This window comes from Ursus arctos, unplaced genomic scaffold (assembly GCF_023065955.2).
Source record: "Ursus arctos isolate Adak ecotype North America unplaced genomic scaffold, UrsArc2.0 scaffold_25, whole genome shotgun sequence".
Lineage (NCBI taxonomy): Eukaryota > Metazoa > Chordata > Mammalia > Carnivora > Ursidae > Ursus > Ursus arctos.
In genome coordinates, this window is record NW_026622930.1 from 22,988,630 (window position 1) to 23,013,600 (window position 24,971).

At 43.8% G+C, this 24,971-nt stretch overlaps 1 protein-coding gene across 12 annotated transcripts in view; it reads right to left on the reverse strand.

The window, feature by feature from the left end:
* Nucleotides 1-24,971, reverse strand: part of NRXN3 (neurexin 3) — a 1,447,961-nt gene that overhangs the window by 1,109,996 nt on the left and 312,994 nt on the right. Inside the window, exon 6 of one of the 12 annotated variants that reach the window (XM_057318696.1) lies at nucleotides 19,545-19,571. The exons of the other annotated variants lie outside the window; for them this stretch is intronic. Within the exon in view, the coding sequence (XP_057174679.1) occupies nucleotides 19,545-19,571 (27 nt within the window). The remainder of the gene's footprint in view (nucleotides 1-19,544; nucleotides 19,572-24,971) is intronic. 12 annotated transcript variants of the gene reach the window in all.

Here is a 24,971-nt window from a genome sequence, read left to right on the forward strand (position 1 = left end):
GTTATGGAGGCCAGCGCTGAATTTGAACATGTATCTATTGTTATTCAAAACCAAATACTCGGGGTGTCTGGGTGGCTCAGATGGGTGGGCATCTGCCTTTGGCTCAGGTCATGATCCTGGGGTCCTGGATTTGAGCCCCACATTGGGCTCCTTGCTCAGTGGGGAGCCTGCTTCTCCCTCTCCCTCTGCTGTTCCCCCTGCTTGTGCTCTCTCACTCTGTCAAATAAATAAATAAAATTTAAAAAAATACTCAGGGGGTTCTTACAAGTGTCAGAGGCTGAACAGACGGTAAAGGGGTTTCTTTTGATACTCCCATGTGAAGACCACCTATTGTGGGTCTTAGTGAGAGCTGTTGTGCCTCTTTGCCCAGTTAATGCCTTAAAACCTCTAGACCCAGATTCTTCTCCAACAAAATAAACAGACTGAAGAGGATCTCTAAAATCCTTTTCAGGGCCAACAAGCAGCTAGACTAGAAGTAAGCTGTTCTCACTTTTCCCCATTCACAATCAAAGGGAAAATGGATCTCAGAAATGTTAGAGAGGACTCTGCCTTAACTTAACACTAAATTCTCTATGTAGTAGTTGGTACTCAGTTGAGACCCTTGCTTAGGGGATTCCCTTTGCACACCCTCCTTGGGATTATTCCTCCATACTATCATATAATTAACATGTAGGAATAGCCCCGTAACCCTCCTTCTTCTCTACACAAAAACAAATGAATGGTATTTGCAAGTTTATCAAAAAAGATTTTTTTAATAAAAGGCAGACAGACCCTATAGAAATTCTGGGGGCCCGATCTTTATTTTCACAGTCCGTCACTGACACTGCCAACAACTTCATTTCCTATAACTCCACTTAGTCTGGGAAGTCACTCTTTTTTTACCTCATAGGGATAGTCCAGGTGCCTTGACCCTTGAGGCTGACCATCCAAAATCACAAAGCTCCCAGCAGGCAGGGAGAAGTCTTGTCCTAATGCTGCTGGTTGGTATTAATCACAGCCCACAGTCACAAAAAGGCAAGCAGTAAAACGAACATGTGTAAGGCAACAGCGCCTATTATCATAATTCCTAATTATGACTGTTTAGAGGTCTCTCAAGGAATATAATTAAGTTGAACATGCCAAATGATAAAGAAAAAAATATTAATCCATCGTCTGTCCTCCCCTACCGCCCACCAATAAGGCCTCTCTCTTCCTGAATTATCTGTAAGATCCCCTACACTTGCTGTTTTTTCACAAGTGGTACTGTCAAAGGGAATTTACTCTTAAGAAGACAAGGCAGTTGGCTGGGAACCCCCACAGCTGCTGCAGGCAGCCCAGGATTTCAGTTAAAGGGCTCTTGATTGCAAACCTCAAGACTGGAAAAAAAAAAAAATGAAAACGTAATGGATAAAGAAATGAGTGCCCTGGTGAAGCAAGCAGGCAGGCTCTTTAATGCCATAAAAACAAGCCAGGCAGAAGGGAGAGCAATAGGGGGCAAGGGAGAAAACCTCTGGGCATCCTGATGAAAGGCACAGGATAGGAAGAAATTTCAGGCCCAGGCACGGAGCATGCTGCTTTCTAACAATTTGGTTTGGAAGTTCTTTTATGGTTTTGTTTTGTTGTTTTAATTCTACTGTCCACTACCTCTCAAAAAAAAAAAAAAAAAAAAAAAAAAAAAAAAACCAAAAAACTGTGAACAAATGGTCTTTGGAATTAGAAGACCTCTGGGTGCCAACCTGCCACCTTGTCATCCCATGTTGAGGGTACATCAGGCCTGTGGGTTCCTGATGCTCCTTTGACCCTAACTCCCAGACTGAAGGGCCACAGAGGAAGAGAAGCTAAGATCCTTTCCCAGCTGAAGTCGTTCTAAAGGAACTTCTCTGACGCTATACCCAAATGGGTTTAAGAGACATGACTTGCCCCAAGTTCTCCTTATTCAAGGACTCTGAAGATACCAGGCGGCTTGGGGGCACCTGGATGGCTCAGTCAGTTGAGCATCCAAGTCTTGATTTCAGCTCAGGTCATGATCTCAGGGTTGTGTAATGGAGCCCCGCATCGGGCTCTGTGCTGGGTGCAGAGCCTGCTTAAGAGTCTCTCTCCCTCTCACTCTGCCCCTCCCCACACACTCGCTGGCACACTCTCTAAAAAAATTAAAATAAAAAATAAAAAAAGATACCAGGCTGCTTTGGAATGCCCAACACCACCCCTAGCCTTCACCAGGGGCTCAGGGTCATAAGGAATCAGAGTAGGGTTTTGACTGTCTGGGTGTTGGTCCCCTAGAAATGGGACCATTACTCCCACAGCAGAAACCGATGTCCCTGAGATATCTTAGAGTCATCTGGAGACCCTATGGTTGCTCCTCAATCCACCACTCTTTCCACTAAAGCTACACTGATCTGGAGTGATGGATCAGACACAAAGAGTTAAAACAATGACTCGGTTCACTTTCTTCTCTGTGTCACCCCTGCTCATTCAGGGCATCATAACAATGAAGGAAGCAGGTGGCCTGGACAGAAGGCCAAGAAAAGAGGAAAGAAGAACTGACAAAACAGTAAGTCAGGCTCTAAAATCTTAGGCATGGGTCACTTGGGAGAAGGAAGTTTGTTGCTTTGGGAGGTATATTTCCTTGGAATTTAAAAAAAGCAGCTAATATGAAAAGCAAACCAAACTTTCTTGCAGGGAGAAGTCTCTACATCCTCTATGTATTCAAAAAGAAAAATGCTTTCTGGGGCACCTGGGTGGCTCAGTCAGGTGAGCACCTGCCTTCAGCTTAGGTCAAGATCTCGGGGTCCTGGGATCGAGCCCCACATTCGCATCTGGCTCTCTGCTCAGCAGGGAGTCTGCTTCTCCCTCTCCTTCTGCCTGCCACTCTGCCTACTTGTGCTCTCTCTCTGTCAAATAAATTAATAAAATCTAAAAGAAGAAGAAGGAGGAGGAGGAAGAGGAGAAGAAGAACAAGAAAGAAGGGGAGGGGAAGGGAGGAAGGGGAAGGCAGGGGAGGGGAGAGAGAAAATTGCTTTCTGACAGTGATAGCACCAGGAGTGATTTCTATAGAGTTAGTCCCTGGGAGTGTTTGAAAGGAGGAGGACAGAAGACCTTGAGGCTCCCCATGAGCTGCACGTCAGTAGCACATCTCAGAAGACTTCATCGTGATTCATCCAGAACAGCAAATCTGAAACCTGGGTCCATCAGAGAATGCCATCTCAAGGTAGGCAGAGGTAGCCCCAAAGTTAGCATTTTCCCAACTTTTCTGTATGACCTCATTTTCTGAGGCAGGATCTTAAGCTTCAAGGAGAAATTCAAGGAGGGGAGAATTTAACTGAGCATGTTAGGAACCCAGATGTGAAGGAGAACAAACAGAATAAACCTTTTTACCACCTGTATCTATACCAACTTGTAGAATGGATCGAGATGGAAGAAGACGGGTGCCAAAAGGAGTCTACTTTCAAAACATCAATATTCCTCAGGCTACAGAAAGACACACTTCCATGAAGGACTGCCCTCATTCATTAGCCATAACAGAAAACGGATTGTTATCTGGAAGCTCTGTGTTTCACTCCAGAGTTGCCGTATGACCAAGAAGAATGGTTCTGGGCACTGTCAGAGAACTTCAGGAAGAGAGGTCGTCTCACAAACACCACTTCTCTTAACCTGGAAAGAAAGTTTGTTGGCCTCTCTTATACTCATTTACATTACTGTAATAGTGTGCTTGAAAAATTTCCAGAAGAATGCAGATATTCCATTAAAATACAATTTGGGTTAAAAACCATATCCAGATTCTCCGTTAGAGATTACCCTTATGCAGCTCCTGGACCCATGGAGGCAATGCCAGAGGCCAAATAAAGCTGATGAAACCCTAACTAGGGCAGCATAGTAGACATAGAGTCCACTTAAGAGATGTTTGAAAAGCAGAATTGTTAAGACCTGTTGACAACTTAGAGGTGAAAGGTAGAAGGGCAGGTGGGATGAGCAAGAGGAAGAGGTATAGGTAATTACCAAGGGATGGAGTGAATGGAAATCTTCTATTCTCTCCACTCATTTCTACTCTACTATTCTAATGAGAAATAGAAGAGTAACCTTCTCAGGGCAGAGAGTGAATTCAGATTTTGATGTGTTGTTTGAGGTACTTGGGAGACAAATAGGTGGAGAGGCCTAAGAGGAAGCTGGAAACAGGTCCAGACCCCAGAGGAGAGATCCGGGCTGGCAATTAGAACTTGAGACTCATTAACATCAAAGTGATGGTTGAGATTGTCCAGAAAGAGGAGGTTAGGAGAAGAAAAAGGGGAGCAAGGACAGAATTTTCAGGAACATGAGCACTTCACAAGCAACCAAAGGAAGTAAAACTCCAAAGGTGAAAGGAAGAGGGCAACCACATGTCACAGATGCCAAAGGTAAAGAAAGTAACCCACCGATGAGGGGATGTGGTTCTAAGGCTTCTCAATTCTGTAACCAGGTATGAACAGAGGCGCCAGTATCAAAAGGAAGAGGGAAAGGGTGTCCCAAAAGGACAAGCAGCACACATTTGACTTTATTACAGTATATGTGACAGCAAAGATTATTGTGAGTGAAATATAAATATCTGTAAGTTGGGGCATTTTTAGCACCAGCTGGTAGGAGCCACCTGCTTTCCCATAAGTCCCAGCCATACCCCCTATTTGTGCTGCTGTGTAACAACCAGATTGGGAATGAGAAAGCTGGGCAAGAGAAAGTGGGTCAAATACTGGTGGTTCTACCGTTGGGCACCCAAGACCAGTGTCAGTATAGTAAAAAAAAATGGGGGATCAATGAATTTGTCTTCAGCCCCCCCCCGTATATCCCTCCTTCCTATGTGACCCTCCCTCTCTTGTCCCTAAAATACATGACTGAATCTGGTTTCCCAGCCATCTGTGAGCTGGGAAAGAATGGAATGACCTGCAGTATAATAAAGTGCTTCCAGCAACTTCTAAGTTCCCTCATACTATCCACGGCCTGGCCCAGCCTGTACTATAGCTGACAGCACTCTATCTTCCCACCACCACCCAACACGCTCTCCTCCTAGGGCCTCCTTCCCTCCTGCTGATTTTTCTTCTCTTCCCTACCCATTTAACTCTGTCCCAGCAAATACCTTAGAATCGCCACAGGTATCCCTGGCATGTTAGTTCACAAGGGCTTCCCCAAGGCTAAAAAGACTTTTGCATAGAGTGAATATTGAGTGTAGATCTGGTTAAAAAACTGATCTCAGGCTATAGAGAGCAAAAGTCAGCAGGATTGGGTGAATAACTGAAATGGAGGTTGGCCGTGTTAGGGTAGGGCTGGGGGCTGGAGAGAGAGAGAATAAAAGAGTGATTTGGAATAAAATGGTGATTCTGAAGTTTCGGAGGCAGGAAGTTTGTGGGCAAGGAGCATGGGCTTCAGTGTTACAAAACCATCGATGAAATGTTTACTTTTAGGTAAACCAGAAGACACCAGATTGTTATATGGTGACTACATACTGGGAAGAGTAGGGATTGAGAAATAAGATTAAATTTCTATTGTGAACTAGGAAAGGTGATTCAAACTCTTCATTTTCAAAGAAAGAAATGCAACAGGCCATAAAAAGGACCATTTAAACCCTCAATAGCGTCACCACCATACATTCCAAATGTCCATAGATGGAAAAACACTGTTTTCAAAGGATATGAATATGATATGAAATGTCTTATTTCCCCCCATTTCCTTTCATGACTTAAACTGTCGGAAGGGGAAGCAGAAGGGAGTTTGTGGGGTAAACTGGGCATTCCTGCCCAAAGGCTAGGGAAGCTGGCATACCAGATTTAGCCTTGTCCATGCCTCATCAACTTTTGGAATACCTCCTGGCATTCAAGGTCATGCTGCATATGTACTTATCCCACCACACTCTTTAGCCTCTCCATATATGAATCCTCTTAAGTGCCTGTTACAAAGGGCAAAAGGCAGAGTAAGGGAACCCTACTGAGAACTCTCTGCCAGAGCCCAGTATCAACAGCGCACATGACATCTCCAGAAACCCCTCTCCCTTTTTGTAACTAGAGTCTAGGATTCTAGCCTTCTTGGAATAATCCCTACCTGGACCCACCTTTGATTCTATTGAAGAATCATCTGACGTCTGAATCACGATAATATATTCTGCAAAGAACCTGAGTCCCAGGAATGGCAAGTACCCCAGACTGTCTTGCTCCTCCTGCAAACCTTAGCCAATTACTAAGATGTTGGCTCCTTCTGCTACAACTGCATATAACCCTCTCTTCAAAGCCAAATGTTAAAAAGCCTCATCCATATTAACCAGCTCCCCTTGGGAAGTGTTAATTGGAAAACCACATAACGATATCTGTTTGCTAGAGACAACATCTAACTGAGGTGGAGGTGACACAGCAAATGTGTGACTGTGACAGCACATTCCAGGTGCCTTAGCTGCCCCAGAACACAGACACCTGACCTCACAAGCAGCAGGCACTTCCCAGCTCTGCAGCTGGGTATTGTAGGACTCCAGGCAAAACACAACCTCTCTGTGGTACAGATCTGACCCCCGGATACAGAAGAGAGGATGCACCCTCTGCATCATCTCAAGTCAGGAGGTGTGCTGAAAGGAGTCCCTGAGCCCCCCTCATGCTCTGTGTCCCAGGGGTGCTCTGTGAACCCTGGCTCTTATCTCAGCTGTAATTCCAAGCCCACAGAAGTGGAACTGTGGGGGAGGTGCTGTACAGTCGGCTCCACTCTGGCCACTAGAGGGCAACAGAGTCACATGCACTCCATGGGCTCTGGTTCCATCACCTGAAAGAGGAGTAAATTGTACACAGACATACTGCCATATTTCTAAAATTGAAGGCTACGGTAATTATCCATGAAAATGAGGAATTCAGGATCTGCCACTTTGTAAGGTTGTCCAGGCTCTGCTTTATCTTGTCAACTTGTCTATTCACGTTGGCCCACAGCTGTGAGCCAGTGACCTTTTGAGTTCTGCACCCTAAAGAGTGAATCTTAAAGTCCTGCGGCTTCTAATTCCACTGATGCCAGCATTAGTAACCTACCACCCATGTCTTTCTAGATGGCAACAGCCTGCCAAGGTACAACCGACTGTCCTCTTAACTCATGGACACTGTTTGCATCCCCTTGAACCTTGGCCATTCCTTGTAACCCCTTGCATTAGGGACACCCTTAAATGTTCCTGAACCACGGCCACCCTCCCATATCCCCTTGACCATGAGTACCCCTCACATCTCCCTTGACCACAGCTGTTCCTTGCATCTCCCTAAACCATGGCCACCTCTTATATTCTCTTGAAAGGACTCAGATGGATGAGAAAATACTGGATTGGGTTGGGGGATGGTGGTGATAAAATAGAGGACACACAGAAGAAAACCCATCTTCAATCCATAATCTTACAGTTAGAAAGTTTCTTGGAGATAACTAGTCCAACTCTCCCACTTCAGAGGCAAAGGAGTGAAGGCCCAAAGAGTTTTCAAACTATTTAACGGCGGAGCCAGGTCTAGCCCTGAGATCTGTTAGGTCTCTGGGATCTTCTTTCCTCTACCCCATGGACCCTCAGTGGGGCTCTTTGTGAGATACAAGATAGGGATGTCGGTAAAAAGTGGTGGGAGGCCAGGACAGTGGTGAGAAAGGTTTCACTGTGTCCTGAACAAGCAGATTCAGAAGCCCAGAAAGAAAGAGCAAAGGGCTTTCAGGTCATGAGAAAGGTATCAACCAGTGACATCCCAGGAAGGTCTGTAGTTATACTCAATAAATACAGACACGCAGGCAAAGCAAGGCAGCTTTTATTTAGAACCCGTACTCAGATCGCGGAGTTAGGAAAAGGATTTCTTCAGTTTTTGTAATCACATGATAGTACTTCAGGATAAATTTAAGACACTATTTACTTCTCTCTCCTTGGAAGAATAGACTCTTATCTTTAATTATAGAAAGGAAAGATTGGTTTCCTCTGAAAGAAATTTCAGACACCAGGGACGTTTGGAGGGACATTCTAGTAGGGGGCATTTCTGAAGTCAGATCATTCAGCAACCTTTTCCTCAGTCCTTCCTATAAGGCTGATCCTGTGTCCAAGATCCCGATCCTGCCTTCATTATGCTGATCCGGCATGCAAAACTACCTCACTCTCCCCAAAATCTTCGCCGGCAAGGAGCTGGGTTGAATTTCAGAAGATAGACAAGATGTGGTCCTCGTATCTTCTATACTGTTCGGGGCAGAAAAAAGCAGTAAGAGGGTGTTCCCAAGATATTCTGCCTGTCGAGCTGGAATCCCGGGACTTCCCCGGCCTCCTCTGTGCTGCCCAAGGTCAAACAATAGCGAAAATCCTCACAGGTCCTTTCTTGCTATTTGATCTTCTGTACCTACCGCTTGAGTTACTTCCTCTTCATTTCTGTTAATTAATTATGCTGGTTAGACTGTACCCTCAGAGCCCTGACAGGGGTGGAAGAAGGGTAATGAAGTTATTATATTGATTCTAAAGGTAATGATGATGCCAAGAAGTGAACAAAGGACGTTTGAGTAACTGAATAAGAACCCACATGTCTCCCTACCTCACTTTCATAAGCCCAAGGTGCATCCCTCGCTGGTTGCTCATGCGACCTTGAGGTCCCTTACAGATCTCTCCAGGGCTCTTTAAGACTCCCACATACAAAACTCTCACGGTTCCGCAAACTGGTGTTATCAGGGGCAAAATAACGATGGTTTAGTTTTATTAGTGGTGTAAGGATTGGTAATAATGCATTTATGTAGTACTTCCATGAAAGCGCTTTCAAATCTATTATCTAATGGAATTCTGACAAGGAACCTGACAGGTGGCTGGAGGGGGGCCTGAGCACCTGCACTTGACAGATGGGGAAGCACAGAGTTCACGAAGGCCTCCCTCGGCCACAGGGCTGAGGCAGTACCACACCAGGGCCCGCTCGCCCTAAGATCAAGCATTTCATCTCCTTTCACTAACATCAGCTAAAATGGTAGAGACAGCTGGGGAAGGGCCCCATCCCAATGGAATCTCAAATTTCCATTTCCATTTCAGTTCTGGATCTGAAGGCACAGTGCAGCAGTAACCCCTGGGGCAGAGATAGAAGAGAGAAGGAAGCAGAGAGTAGCTTGACTGGAACACTTTAAACCAGGCTTCTCAACATCGCACACTGACATTTGGGACCAGAGAATTATTTGCCGTGGGGGCTGTCTTGTGCCCTGTACCATGGTTAGCAGAATCCCAGGTCACTACCCACTAGATGTCAACAGCACTCCTATCTGCTTCCCAGTGTGATAAGCAGAAGGATCCCCAAATATTACCAACTGCCCCCTTGGGGTGCAAAATTGCCCTTGGATTAACACATGTTATTATGATATGTAAGCCTGTCTCTCAATATCTCTCTCCTCCCCCCCCAACCCCTACCCCTGCCCCAGGAGGTGTTTTCTGAGCTATTCACCCTCAACGAAAACTGCCAAAAGTCCAGTTCTCATGAATTTGGAGCTCATTTCCATCTCTTCCTAGACAAGTTGTCTTGGAGGATTATCTTATCTGTTGGGGCCTCAGTTTCCTCACCTGTCAAATAATTATACCACCCGCCTTCTGTGTTCCTTAGGAGGATTAAATGAGATGATGTAGAGTGTGCACGGAGTCCAGATCACAATAAGCATCCAGTATTACTCTGGAGGAAAGAAAAGGCTCTGGGGTAATGGTAGATAACAGAGCATAATTCCCCTTCAGGGAGAGCCTGCTCCAGCCGCCTGCTCAATCCACCTGCCGACAAGGTGCCACACTCAGCATCCCCGCAGAACTACCGTGTGCCTGGGGGTGAAGGAGTGTCCTCACTCTGAATACAAGGGACTGGAGCAGACCACTCACAAGTTCTGTTTCTCCTTGGGTGAGTGTTTATCCTTGGATATTCAATCCTGTGACCTTCCCTAAAGCTTAATATTCGAATTACTTTCTACTGCCTACAAGGCCCTACAAGATCTGGCCACTGCCCCTTCTACTACCCCTTATGACATACCCCTTTCCCTGTTTGCTCTTTTTTCCCTTCCTGGAACCTCTAAGTTTGTCCTGACTCAGGACCTGGCCCCTACAGTTCCCTCTGCTTGGAACAATTGTCCCCTAAAACATCTCATGGCTACTTCCTTTGCTTGAATGAGCTCTTGGCTTAAATGTCACCTTTCCACAGAGGTGGAGACCTCTGACCTCCAAACCCTAACAGCCTCAACCTCTGCTTTCCTTCTGTCTCAGTATCCTCCCTCATTTTCATCTTAGCCCTCTTGCTTTGTCTCCATCTCCCTTTACAATGTTATCTTCACGAAACCAAGGGCTTTGTTTTGCTCACCCTCGTAGCCTAAATGCTTAGAACAATGTCAGGCCTGTAGTAAACAGTCCAGAATATCGGCTGAATAGATGATGGAAATGATCTTCTCAAGGGCAATCCCATGTCCTTAACACTCCCATGGCCCCGGACATCAGTTGACAGCAAATACTCAATTATTTGTTGAGCACCAACTAGGATCCCTGGAAGTTGCTAAACCTCAGAAGACTTTCTAAAGGGGTCAGCTCCTGTCCTTGAAGAGGTGTCTTTTCTTTTTCTTTGTTCCAGTTTTTATGAGAAATAACTGGCATACATCACTGTATAAGTTTAAGGTGTACAGTTTACACATATTGTGAAATGATTACCACAATAGCTTCCGCTACCATCCATCTTCTCATAGAGTTACCAAAAGAGAAGAAAGAAGGATCAAAGGAAAACGATTTCACCTTGTGGTGAGAACTCACAGTATTCACTCTCTCAACGTCCCCAAACATCACACAGCAGGGGGAGCTGTCCTCACCACGCTGTACATCACATCCCTGGTAGTTATTTTTCTTATGACTGGAAGTCTGTACCTTTGACCACCTTTCTTCAATTCCCACTCTTCCCACCTCCCCCTACCTCAAGTCTGATCTCTTTTTCTAGGAGTTGAGCTGGTTTTTGTTTTTAGGTTCCACATAGAAAGGAGATCATACAGTATTTGTCTCTCTCTGACCTATTTCACTCAAATGCCTTCAAGGTCCAACCATGCTATTGCAAATGGTGAGATTTCCTCATTTTTTAATTTACATACATACACGAACATACACATATATATAATGGGGTATTATTTACATCATATGTCACAATTTCTTTATCCATTCACCACTAATGGACACTCTGATTGTTTCCATGTTTGGGCTACTGTAAACAATGCTGCTATGAACATGGGGGTGCAAATATCTTTTCAAGTTAGTGTTTCCATTTCCTTTGGATTATATTCCCAGAAGTAGAACTGCTGGATCACGTGGTAGTTCTGTTTTTAATTTTGTGAGGATCCTCCATACTGCTTTCCGTAGTGGCTGCACCAACTCGCAATCCCAACAGTGCACGAGGGTTCCCTCTGCTCCGCCTGTGCCAGCACTTGCGAGCTCCTGTCTTTTTGATGCTCGCCGTTCTAACAAGTGTGAGGTGATGTCTTACTGTGGTTTTAATTTGTATTTCCCCTAATGACTACTGACGTTGAGCATTGTTTCATGTACCTGTTGGCCTTTATACAGAAGGCATTTGTCTTCCTTGAAGAAATGTCTGTTCAGGTCCTTTGTCCATTTTTTAATTGGGGTTTTGGGGTTTTTTGGTTTGGGGGTGGTTTGCTATTGAGTTGTATGAGTTATGTGTTTTGTGTATTTAAGCCCTTATCACATATATGTTTTGCAAATTTCTTTTCCCATTCCATAGGTTGTCTTTTCACTTTTTGATGGTTTCTTTTGCTGTGCAAAGCTTTTTAGTTTAATGTAGTCTTACTTGTCCTTTTTTTAATTTGTTGCTTATGCTTTCAGTGTCATATTCAAAAATTCACTACAAAGACCCATGTCAAGGAGCTTTGTTCTTATGTTTTCTTCTGGGAACTTCATGGTTTCAGGTCTTACATTTAAATATTTAATCCATTTTGAGTTAATTTTTGTAAGTGGTGTATGATATTGGTCCAGTTTCATCCTTTGACATGTGAATATCCAATTATCCCAGCACACTTTATTGAAGAGACCACCTTTTAAGCACTGAGTATTCTTGGCTCCCTTGTCAAATATTAGTTGCTTACGTATGCTTAGGTTTCTTTCTGGGCTCTCAATTCTATTCTATTGGGCAATTTGTCTGTTTTTACGCCAGTACCACACTGTTTTGATAACTATAACTTTATAGTATAGCTTGAAATCAAAAAGGGCAATTTGTCTGTTTTTATGCTGGTACCATACTGTTTTGATAACTATAGCTTTATAGTATAGCTTGGAATCAAAAAGTAATCCTGCTTTATTCTTCTTTCACAAAATTTCTTTTCCTAGATGGGATCATTTGTAGTTACATATAAATGTTAGGAGTGTTCCTTCTACTTCTATAAAAAATGCCATTGGAATCCTGATAGGGATTACACTGAATCTGTAAGATTGCTTTCAGTAGTATTAATATTTTAACAATATTAATTCTTCCAATCCATGAACACAGGATATCTTTCCATTTATTTGTGTCTTCAATTTTTTTCATCAATGTCTTATAGTTTTCAGCTTAGAGATCTTTCACCTCCTTAAATTTATTCATAAGTATTTTATTGTTTCTGATGCCACTGTAAATGGGATCATTTCTTTAGAAATTTCACTGTTACTGCACATAAATGGGATACTGATTTTTGTTAATTTTACATTCCACAAATTTACTGAATTCATTGATTAGATCTAAGTGTTTTGGTTGAGGCTTTAGGGTTTTCTGTATATAAAATCATGTCATCTGCAAATAGACCATTTTACTTCTTCCTTTCTTTTTTTTTAATTTTTTTTATTATATTATGTTAGTCACCATACTGGTTTCTGACGTAAAGTTCGATGATTCATTAGTTGCGTATAACACCCAGTGCACCATGCAATACGTGCCCTCCTTACTACCCATCACCAGTCTACGCATTCCCCCACCCCCTCACCTCTGAAGCCCTCAGTTTGTTTCCCAGAGTCCATAGTCTCTCATGGTTCATTCCCCCTTCTGATTACCCCCCTTTCTTTATCCCTTTCTTCCCCTACTGATCTTCCTAGTTCTTATGTTCCATAGATGAGAGAAATCATGTGATAGTTGTCTTTCTCTGCTTGACTTATTTCACTTAGCATTATCTCCTCCACGGCCGTCCATGTTGTAGCAAATGTTGAGAACTCGTTCTTTCTGATAGCTGAGTAATATTCCATTGTATATATGGACCACAACTTCTTAATCCAGTCATCTGTTGAAGGGCATCTCGGTTCCTTCCACGATTTAGCTATTGTAGACAATGCTGCTATGAACATTGGGGTGCATATGGCCCTTCTCTTCACTACGTCTGTATCTTTGGGGTAAATACCCAGTAGTGCAATGGCTGGGTCATAGGGTAGCTCCATTTTTAACTTTTTAAGGGACCTCCACACTGTTTTCCAAAGTGGCTGTACCAACTTGCATTCCCACCAACAATGTAGGAGGGATCCCCTTTCTCCACATCCTCTGCAGCAATTGTTGTTTCTTGCCTTGTCAATTTTTGCCATCTAACTGGTGTAAGGTGGTATCTTAGTGTGGTTTTGATTTGAATTTCCCTGATGGCTAATGATTTTGAACATTTTTTCATGTGTCTGTTAGCCATTTGTATGTCATCATTGGAAAAGTGTCTGTTCATATCTTCTGCCCATTTTATGATTTGTTTCTTGCGTATTGAGTTTGAGAAGTTCTTTGTAGATCTTGGATACCAGTCTTTTATCTGTAGCATCATTTGCAAATATATTCTCCCATTCCCATGGGCTGCCTCTTAGTTTTTTTGACTGTTTCCTTGGCTGTGCAGAAGCTGTTTATCTTGATGAAGTCCCACAAGTTCATTTTATCTTTTGTTTCTCTTGCCTTTGGAGATGTATCATGAAAAAGGTTGCTTTACTTTTCCTTTTTCTTGCCTAATTGCTCTAGCTAGGACTTCTAGTACCATATTGAATAGGAGTGGTGAGAGTGGTCCCCTTTGTCTTGTTTCTGATAATAAGTGAAAAACTTTCGTCCTTTTACCATTGAGTATGATGTTATCTGTGGGGTTGTCATATATGGCCTTTATTATGTTGAGATATGTTCCTTCCACCTCTAATTTGTTGAGTTCTTATCATGAAATATTGAATTTTGTTGAACATTTTTTCTGCATCTAATGAAATAATTATATGGTTCTTTTCTTTCATTCTACTAATGTGATATATCACATTGATTGATTTGCATATGTTGAACCTCGCTTGCATTCCATGGATAAACCTTGCTTGATCGTAGAGAAAGATCTCTTCAATGTGCTAATGAATTTGGTTTTCTAGTGTTTTATTGAGAATTTTTACATCTATATTGATGAGGGAATATTAGCATGCAGTTTTCATTTCTAGTAATGTTCTTTTCTGGTTTTGGTATCAGGATAATGCTAGCCTTATACAGTAAGTTTGGGAGCATTCTCTCCTCTTCAACTTTTTAGAAGAATTTGAGGACTGGTATTAATTCTTCTTTAAATGTTTAGTAAAATTCACCAGTGAAGCCATCTGGTCCTAGGCTTTTCTTCATGAGGAGATTTTTGACTACTGATTCCATCTTTTTACTAGTAGGTGTTTATTACTATGAACTTACTTCTTAGAACTGCTTTTGCTGCATCCCATAAGTTTTGGTATGCTGTGCTTCCATTTTCATTTGTGTCAAGAAAGATTTTTTTTAAGATTTTATTTATTTACTTGAGAGAGAGAGAGCTTGAGCAGGCAGAGGGTCAGAGGAAGAAGCAGACTCCCCACTGAGAAGGGAGCCCAATGCAGGGCTTGATCCCAGGACCCCAGGACCATGACATGAGCTGAAGGCAGATGCTTAACTGATGACTGAGTCACCCAGGTGCCCCAGAAAACATTTTTATTTCCCCTTTTATTCCGTGATCCAGTGGTTGCTCAGCCAAGTATTGTTTAATTTCCATGTGTTCATGAATTTACCAGTCTCCTTGTGTTATTAATTTCTAGTTTCATGTCATTGTAGTCAGAGAAGACACTTGGTATGATTTCAAAATTCTTGAATTTGGTAAGACCTGTTTTGTGACCTAACATATGGTCTATCCTAGAAAATGTTCCATGTGTTCTTGAGAAGAATGTGCATTCTGCTGTTGCTGGATAGAATGTTATGCATATGTCCGTCAAGTCCATTTAGTGTAGTGTTGTTCAAGTCTGCTATTTCCTTATTATCTGTCTAGATGATGTGTCCATCATTGAGAGTGGGGTATTAAAGTCCCCAATTATTGTATTACTGTTTATTTCTCCCTTTAGCTCTGTTAGTTTTTGCTATTTTTAGGTACTCTAATGCTGGGTCCATATATATTTACAAGTGTTATATTTTCTTGGGGTGTTGACCCCTTTGTCATTATATGAACATCATCTTTGTCCCTTTTTACCATTTTTAGTTTAAATTTTATTTTGTCTAAGTATAGCTACCTCTGCTTTTCTTCTTTTGGTTACCATTTGCTTGAAATATCTTTTTCCACTCCTTTACTCTTTAGGGTTAAAGCGAGTCTCTTTTAGGCAGCATAGTGTTGGATTTTTTTTTTTTTTTCCATTCAGCTGTTCTAGGTCTTTTATTCGGAGAATTTATCGGTTTACATTTAAAGCAATAATTGATAGGTAAGTATTTAATATTGCTGTTTTGTTAACTGTTTAATGGTTCTTTTGTAGATCCATTGTTCATTGTTTCTTACCCTGCTGTCTTTTTTTTTTTTTTTTGATGTCTTTTGGTATTAGTGTGCTTTGACTTACCATGTTCCTTTGTGTAATTACTATGAGAGTCTCCCTTGTGGTTGCCATGAGGCTTACATAAAATATCTTAAACTTATAACACCCTATTTTAAACTGACAACATAATTTCAATAGAATTCATATACATTTGTACTTCTCTTCACATTTTAGGTTATTGCTGTTACAATTTACATGATTTTTATATTGTGTAATAACAAATTATTGCATTTATAACTATTTTTGCTACTTTTTAAACTTTAAACTAGAGTTATGAGTTATGCCCCACTATTACCATATTGCAGAATTTAACTATGACTATGTATTTCCCAATACCAGTGAGATTTATGCTACCTTTTTGTCTTTTTATATTATTAGCGTTCCTTTTTTTTTTCTTCTCAACGATCTCCCTTTAGCATTTCTTATGAGGCAGGTCTGATGGTAATAAACTCCTTCGGCTTTTGCTTGTTCAGGTAAGTATCCCTCCTCCATTCCTGAAGGACGGCTTTGCCAGGTATAGAATCCTTGGTTGACAATTCTTTGGTTTTTTTGTTGTGTTTTTTTTTTTTAATATTTTGAATAGGTCATCCCATTCTCTCCTGGCCTGAAAAGTTTCTGTTAAGAAATCTACCAGTAGTCTTATGGGATTTACCTTGTATGTAACTTCTCTCTTTTCTCTTACTGCTCTTAAAATTCTTTCTGTCCTTTACTTTTAACAATTTAGTTATAATGTGTCTTGGTATAAGCCCTATTTGGGTTAAACCTAGTAGGGTGTTTTGGGCCTCACAGATCTCATTGTCCATTTCTCTCCCCAGGTTTAGGAAGTTTTCAGCCATTATTGCTTTAAATATATTTCTGCCCCTTTCTCTTTTCCTTCTGGAATTTCCATAATGCAAATATTGTTCCTTTTCATTTTGTCCCATAATCCCATAGGCTTTGTTCACTCTTTTTTATTTTTGTTTTCCTTTTCTCCTCTGACTGGGTAATTTCCATGTTGCTCCAGGCTGCTGATTCTTTCTGTGTGGTCAAGTCTACTTTTGAAACTTTCTACTGAATTCTTCAGCTCGTTATTCTATTTTTCAAATCTTAAGATTTCTGTTTGTTTTTTTAAGATTTATTCATTTATTTTAGAGAGAGCATGAGCAGGGGGAGGGGCAGAGAGAGAATCTCCAGCAGACTCCCCACTGAGCAAAGAGGCTGCTGTGGGGCCCGATCCCAGCACACTAAGATCATGACCTGAGTCAAAATCAAGAGTAGGCCACCTAACCAACTGAGCCACCCAGGCACCCCAGTTTTATTTTTGATGGCTGTTATTTCCTTCTTGTTTTGTTTTCCTCTATTATCTTCCTAATTTAGTGTTCTGTGTTTTCTTATAGTTCACTAAACTTCCATAAAAAGATTACTTTGAATTCTTTGTCTGACAGTTCACAAATCTCCATTTCTATAGGGTCAGCTATTGGACCCTTATTAGTTTCCTTTGATGGTGAAACTATCACCTCATATTTCCCTGATTTTTCATAACTCTTGATTCCTTACATTGGTATCTATGAATTTAATGGAGCTCAACTTCCAGGCTTTATAGGTTCATTTTGATAGAGACAGTTCCTCATCAGTCAGCTCACTTTGGGTTTCCAGGTGTGTCTGCTGGTAATGCCTTTGGACAGGTGGGGCCTGCTCTTATGTTCTAATTTTGGGCAAGGCAACCATTCAAGCTCTGAGGACAGGGATGGGTGGGAAAGGGGAGGTTACTGGCTAAAAATAGATAAGACTGCTGGCTCAGTTCCCTACCCAAGTGGGGTTGTAGGATGGGCTCCACAGTTGCCTAGATTCTCTGGTCAAGCTCACTAGATAGTCAGGACTACTATATTACATAGCAGTTGGGGCTAATAAATTAGCTTCCCTGCTCTGGCAGGGCAGCAGGCCCAGGGCCTGTCCAGCTCATCTGGAGAGCCAAATCAGGTCTGAATGTGCAATGAATTCCCTGATTACATGATGCCACTGGTTTTGCTCTACAGATGGGGGACGCCATGGGCTGTGCTCTCTGTTCAAGTGCCACTGTACCTAGGGCTGCTGGATGGGCTCTGCAGCTTCCCGTGTGCTCTGGTTAAGTTACCTTGGTAGACAGGCTGAAGGCCGTATTCAGCAATGAGCAAAGCTATGAATTAGATTCCCTACCTCAGTGCAGCAGGAGAAGCAGTTCTAAAACTGGTAAAGCTCTTTGTTGTCTTAACTCAAGCCAACCTGCACTCCCAAGTTCCCTGACTGACCAGGGCCACTGGCTTTGCTCTGCAAACTACTGGCTCTGTCTGCCCTTCTCTCAGCTTGAATGCCACTGAGCCGCACAGCTTCCAGGAGATGTCGCCAGCCTTTCTGGTGAAACAGGGCTGGAAGACACTCTCCACAGAAGATGAGGCTATGTCTCACAGCCCCCTTTCCTAGGAAGGAGGGAAAGAGGCCACTCCAATCTACTCTCAATTTCCCAAACTGGCTCTCTGGTTCAGAGGAGCCAGAAGCTACCCTCAGCCTTGGCTATGAATTAATCCCCTTACCTAGGCATATCAAGGAAGGCTTCCAGACTCAGTACTGGTTTAGCTCTAGGGGCCATTAACCTTGCCTGCCTGCCTCTCTGCTTGAGTACCACTGGGCTGCAAAGCTTCCAGGAGTTGTCACTAGACCTCCTGGTCAGATGGGGCATGAAGGCACTCTCCATAATGGGTGAGGCTGTGATTTAGCACCTTGCCTGGGCATGGGCAAACCAGACTCTACAGCCAGCAAAACCCCTTGTTTAAGGAATCAAATCAGGTGGAACTGCACCCTGAGTTCCCAGGTCAGAGTGTGCCCCCCACCTGGTTCGGCAGATTAGCAAAGCCAATGGTTGGATTACCACTTGGGTCACTGGAGGAATGGACTCAGTCTGCCAAGATCCTTGTGCCAGTTGTTGTAATTTCCTCTCCTCTTTCTCCATCACAGTCAGAATCCCAGTGGTCAGGTCCTGCAGATTTCCCTGTAATCCCCATGGTGCGAGATTGGGATAGGGTCTCCCACAGAGCAACCCAAGATGCTGGGGAAGACTGGTTCTCTTTCCCACTGGAGGAACTGGAGGCTCAGGGGGGACCTCTATGTATGGCGCTGCACTGTCCTGGGGAAGGGACAACATGGTCAACATGTCACCACCTTTTTTCACCCTTCTAATACAGTCTGTCTTGGCCTCTAGGATGCAGCAGGTTGGTTCAGCCTTACTGCCATGTTCTAGGATTCTCTCAGTGGATCGCGTTCTTAAATAGATGTCATTCTTATAAGGGAGAGTGATGTAGAGACACCCCGTATCGCCATTTTGGTGGCATCACCCTCCAAGGTGTCTTTTTAAAGAGAAGTATAGCCTGCAGTGTCCTCCTGAATCTTCAGTTCTTTATGGCTAAAAATGCCACTGGCACTAAGTAGTAGGAAGTAGTAGTAGGAAGGAATGAGGAGATTGGGTATAGACTCTGGCCCATTCATGGAGCTGGAATTTTACACAGGAAGGAGGATGCTGAGGTGGTCCACATCGTTAAAGGAGTTAAACCAATGGAAACCATCCCAATCTTCAACTGCCATTCATCATTATCTGGGTAAGCCCAGACCCTCATTTTCAAGCTCTTCTGCCCTCCAAGAGATCCCTATTTGAAAGCACAGGTCAGAACAGCAGTGGGTTTAGGAGTAGGGAACACTAATGACAACACAGAGCCTGCCATCTGGTCTCCACCACCAGACCCTGCCCTGTGAGCCAGCCAGCCACACAAGGTCAGCAGAAGCCCTCGGAGACCTTGTCCTTCAGATGGCTGGCGGGCGACTCAGCTTGCTGAGGAGGCACGCCCTTAGTACTGGTATGGCTGCTTCCACATTTAGACTGCACTGCATTACCTCACTGCTAGCCAATCGGCACCTGCCGAGGCTCAGCACACATTCTCCCCTTTGCCACAGACATTGCCTCATGTCGCTCTCTGCTCTTAGAGCACGCTGCGCATTGTGTGCCCAGGGCCTGGGGAGGGGGGGTATAGGGAGGTGGTAGAAGGAGAGAGGTGGCCATTGGGGCCACAGGCACCAGCAGCCTCTTCCCTCCAGGCCCTCCAGTATCGTGCACATGAGGTCAGTATCACAGGAATGCAATATTCTGCATGCGGGATGGGGGTGGGACAAGAGTATTGGGCAGAGGTGGCAACAGTCAGTTCAGCAAGCACAGAGGAAGCAAAGCTCTCTGATGAGATCAGTGGTTTGTGAAACCCCTGGAAACTGCACCCCTGCCCGCTCGGTACTGAGTGAGGAGGACTGTTTTGCCACCTCCTGCCTCAAGCCCTGACTCACAGAACCCACGACCAAACTACAGCCACTGGCAAGTCTGCTGACAAAACAGAAGAGCAGAAACTAATACTTGAGGAAATCAGAGCGTCCCTTAGAACCAAGACACACTCAAGTTGTTAAAGTGAGGGGTAAGACCCTGTACAGATCTTGAGAAAGGCGTTAGCAAAGTATCATAAGCACTGGATAAGTGTGTGCCCCTAAGTCTAGAGTAGTGAGACCTGACTCACAGTGGGGACAGATACCAGACAGATACTGAGGCCGGCCCACCACCCTCCAGGGAAGCCATGCTACCCTCACGCCTCAGTCAACCCTCCTGCTTCCTAGAAGGCCTCCAAGCTCATTCTAGTGGGGAACCTTCAGACATAGGTATTTTTATCTTCATGCAGCCTCACTTCAAAGGTACTTTTCCTCCAGATACAACCAGAAAGGTTAATATATCTTTAAATAGAGAAAAGGGAAGAGGGGGGAGTCGAGGGGGCAGGTGGGAAACCATTATAAATCTTCACGGGGTGTTCAATATTTTACACAAACACGGCTATCCAGCAGCAATAATGGCTCCACAGATGTGCCACGTGTGTGTACTGTTAATAGCTTTCCATACACCAAGGAGGAAAGTGTGGTCAGGGAACACAGAGGAGAAATACTAATGAGGAGTGAAATCAGATGATTCAAGACAATCTCCATTCAATGTCTATGTGCACAAATAAGGGGGGGGGGTCGCTTGCCACCAACGTCAGCAACGTCAGACGTCCACCCCCCACGGTGGTTTCCCTTTTCACTGTGCAAGCCAAGAAAGCTTCTCCAGCAGCAGAGCACATGGGTCCTCCTCTAGATTAACTGCTGTGACTCCATCGGCCCCTCCCTGGGTAGAGGGATTCTGAGTTCAGATGCCATTTTGTCCAGTTATCGAATCCCCAGTTGTCATACACTCTGCCCAGAAGGGGGGTCCTATAAACACATTCATCGGAGAAACAGTTCAATTACAGTAGAGCACTAGTAGGCCTGTTGCACACAGAGCAGACTATATAACCTGTAAGTCAATCTGCTTGCTATATGCAAAGTGCTAATGAAATTTTATGGAGGTGGAGAGGAAGGAGCCTCAGAGGGTCAAAGGGAAGTTGATCCTGGTGTTGTGCTCCTGACCGTCAGATATTCTACCACCTTTCAGCTCTCAGGTGACCCGCGGGCCAAGAAGACATGTTTTTCCTTACTACAACCATCGTAACAGTGATACTGTGTGGAGGAAGCAGGGCGGGGAAGGAGCCTTGGGAAGCAGAAGCCACTCCATGTCAGAGAACACTTAACAATGTTTTCTGGAATCACCTCCCCACTCCATTCTCACAACTGTCTGGGGGCCTCTTCTGCATCACGCCAAGGTCTCAAAAGCCAATAGTGAAAGATAAGCTGGGCCCTTAAAAAGGGTTAAAAAGAAATCACTTGCCATCAGTTCCTTAAAAAGCAACAAGAACCAAAAAGAGAGAGAGAGAGAGAGAGAGAGAGAGAGAAGGTGCAGTTAGTAGAAAAGCTTCAGCCCCACTTTGCAAAGCCGATTTATTTTCAGCCTTTTTTATTTCATTTATTACCTAAAGGATAATGCACACATTTTCAAAACCTGGTTAAAAAAAGAAACCTATTACATAACTGTAATAGGCCTGGCAGCTATTGTTGTAGTGAACACACTGGACATCTCGTTTCAGAGAAACAGATTTTGAGGTCTGAGGCTTGAGCATTCTTTTAGGGTGGCCCAGTGAGCCAGCTTCCTAGACAGAAAGGACAGACTATGAATCTAAACATATAATAAGGGGAGAGGGGAGAGTCCCTTCTGAACAATTAAAGGAATGGAGATGGGGCAGGCGGTCATTGAACTGCTTTCTTCTTTTTCTTTCAAATAACTGAACAATAGAACCGGGTATCGATCTTAAATGCAGTGGGCAGAGGCTGGTCATCCACACATAGTGAATGAAGCAAGCAAATCCCCATGTTGCAGGACCACCGGGCACAACCTCCAGGGCTAACAGGCCCCCAAGAGGAAGAACAAGGTAGAGGTGTAAGCTCCCTGGAACTCCCATCATAGTGAACAGAGTCTAGCCCATTTCCCTTGTTTGCTGCCATAGAGGAAGCTGTGGGTCTCAGAGAGCCAGCAACTTGCCCAGGGCCATGTATAGCTGAAATTCAGGTCTACTTCTTCCTCCAGTGCCCACTACCATCTTGCTACCCAAAACATGGTCCACAGACCAGTAGCATCAACAGTGCCTGGAAGCTGGTGAGAAACAGCCTTGGGCTCACCCAGACCTACTGACTCAGAATTTACGGATCCCCAGGTGATTGAAAAATACATTACAGCATCAACCCTTCCAGAAGCTCCCTGCAGGAGGGAAGAAGTGCTTGAAAATCTTCTTCCATGTCCTTCAGGAGCAGTAGAGGTCAGCATGCTCTCTGGGGAGAAGGCGCATACATACACTCAAATGAAGGGAGTAGACTGCTTAGGAGAGTGGATATCCCTTTGGATCTCAGTGGTGGTGGGCTTCTCAGGGCCTCCTTCATCTTGTTCTCACCAAGGTCCAGAATGGCCTTAACCAGTGGGAGATATGCCCCTGCCTAACCGAGGATCCTGGCAGCAGCCCTCTATCTAGAGACCCCAGTCCTTCTGGGAATCTGCAGGTGCCAGGCAGGCACGTTGTCTAAATACTTGGCCTACCCCACATCTCAGAATGCACCAGATTCCTAAGCAGTGAGAACAGCCAAAACACCATATTACACACACTACCGTGCCTTCCACAGCCATAATAAGGGTTATTTGTGGAGTTGTCATTGAGTATTTTTGCCTTTCCCGCCAACATTTTCTATGGTGAATATCAGCTCTCTCTTATGGCTTCATTTTATGTCTGTGTTGCCTAGGCACGCTCTGAAGCATGATAGAAAATATACCACAGTCCCGAAGTCTCTGAGCCAAGGCAGCTGGAGATGGGGCAGAGAGATACCGAAGAGGGAACCTTTAGGCCTACAGGAAGCCAAAAGCCTTGAAGAACGGTGATGCTTCCCCAGGGACGGTGTGTGTTTCCACCTGCCTATTTATCTGGGCTCTTGCCACATGGCGGCAGGAAGAAGGAGCAGGCAGTACCACGGTGCAGCTCCAGGCCCAGAGAAGCCCAGCGATTTGCTTAATCCCACACAGTTACTGAACAGCAGAACTCACTCTAGAATCCAGAAGTTTCCACTCCGTACTCTCCCCCAGGCTGCATGAGGGAGCAGTGGAAAACATCCAAGAAGAAAGAGGGGAGTGAAAGAGGGGGCACCTCACATTTAGCCGTTATCTTTTAGTCCCAAGAGCAGTCCTTTACACAAGAATGTGCGGTATGTTATGAGAGCGTCTGGAAAATAACATGTCAATAACCAAGGGAGCAAGATATGCAGAAGATAGAAAAGTGTAACATGACGAGGGGACACATTCACAAGTATTGACTTTTGAGTCCTGCACAACAATTTTTCAGTTACTCAAAACAACTACTGAGAACACAATCAGAAGTAGACAGACACACACAAGAACCCAAATTTTATCCTGTAAAATTCAGGTACAGAAGCTTATACTTAAAAAAATTCAGCTCGTTTAGTTACCTACTTTCAGGTTTTCACTTATTTACTCTTGCTTTATGTGCATATTAATCATCTTGGTTCTGTCAGTCCCGTACAAAATTAATTTCAAAATAAAAAATTAGAAAGTGATGAGGTTCATACTAGGGGTACCTATGGTAATAACAGCTGACACCCAGAAATGAAGATGAAAGCGACAACAAAAAAAAAAAATTTTTTTTTGAACACTAAAAAGCTGGTAAAGAATTCAAAAACACCGAAGTAGGATGACAAAAGCCCTATATCCAACATAGCAACAATTGCATATGTGGATTATGTCCCGCGTCTTTAAGAAAAAGCTAAACTATGACTGATACCTTACAAAATGTTTAAGAAAATAAGAATGTGTTCATTTTGGAAAGATGACTGGCACATTAGCTCAGATTTAAAATAATTTGAGATGGATAAACAGATAATACCTGAAAAATACTCTCAGCAGAAACCTCTCTCATTGTCCAAAAATGGGGATCTTTTAGAAGAGTCTTTACAGGAGTAGTTCTCAAACTTTAGCATGATCTGAATCACCTGGCAGACCCGTTAAACTCAGTGGATTGCTCAGTCCATTGAATCTTTGCAACAATCCTGTGCTAGCATTATTCCAATATTCCACAGAGGGAAACCTCATTTTAGAGAGGTTAGCTCACTTGCTAAAGGTCATACATCAAAAGATGCTGACTCCATGGTCCGGGGATGGTGTCTCTAACAAACTTCCAGGTGATGCTGTTGATCCACAGATCACACTTCGGGAGCCACTGCTGTAGAGACTAACCAGGAGAATTAGCAGTAACAGAAAGAAGGGGACTGATAATAGACAGAAGAATGAGTGGAAAAGGCCAAATTCTCCTTTATGACCTTCTCAAAAGGACAAACACGCCTACGGGCTCCCTTGACTCTTCATCCAGAGGAGACCAGGGGAGAAGCTGGCACACTGAATGCCAAAACAGGGCACGGATGCAAGGTATTTCTTTCCAAGCCTTGGAGCCAGGATCTTTAAGGGATCCCTGAAGGAATTTCACCCCCTCTTCAAGCTGCCGATCTGGGGCTCTTCCTGAGGCAAAATGTCCCAGGCCTAGGTGGGATATCAAGACCCTTCTCCTGCATGAGGAGCAGAATACAGACTCCCCCAGTGAGCCATGCCAGCCAGTGTTGTTAAAGGCACAGTCGTGCAGGAGCCTACCAAACTCTGATACAAGGAACGTGTTGACATTGGTGATCAGCTAGAGATGGATTTGCCATTTGCTCAAAAGCTTTCAGTAAAGAC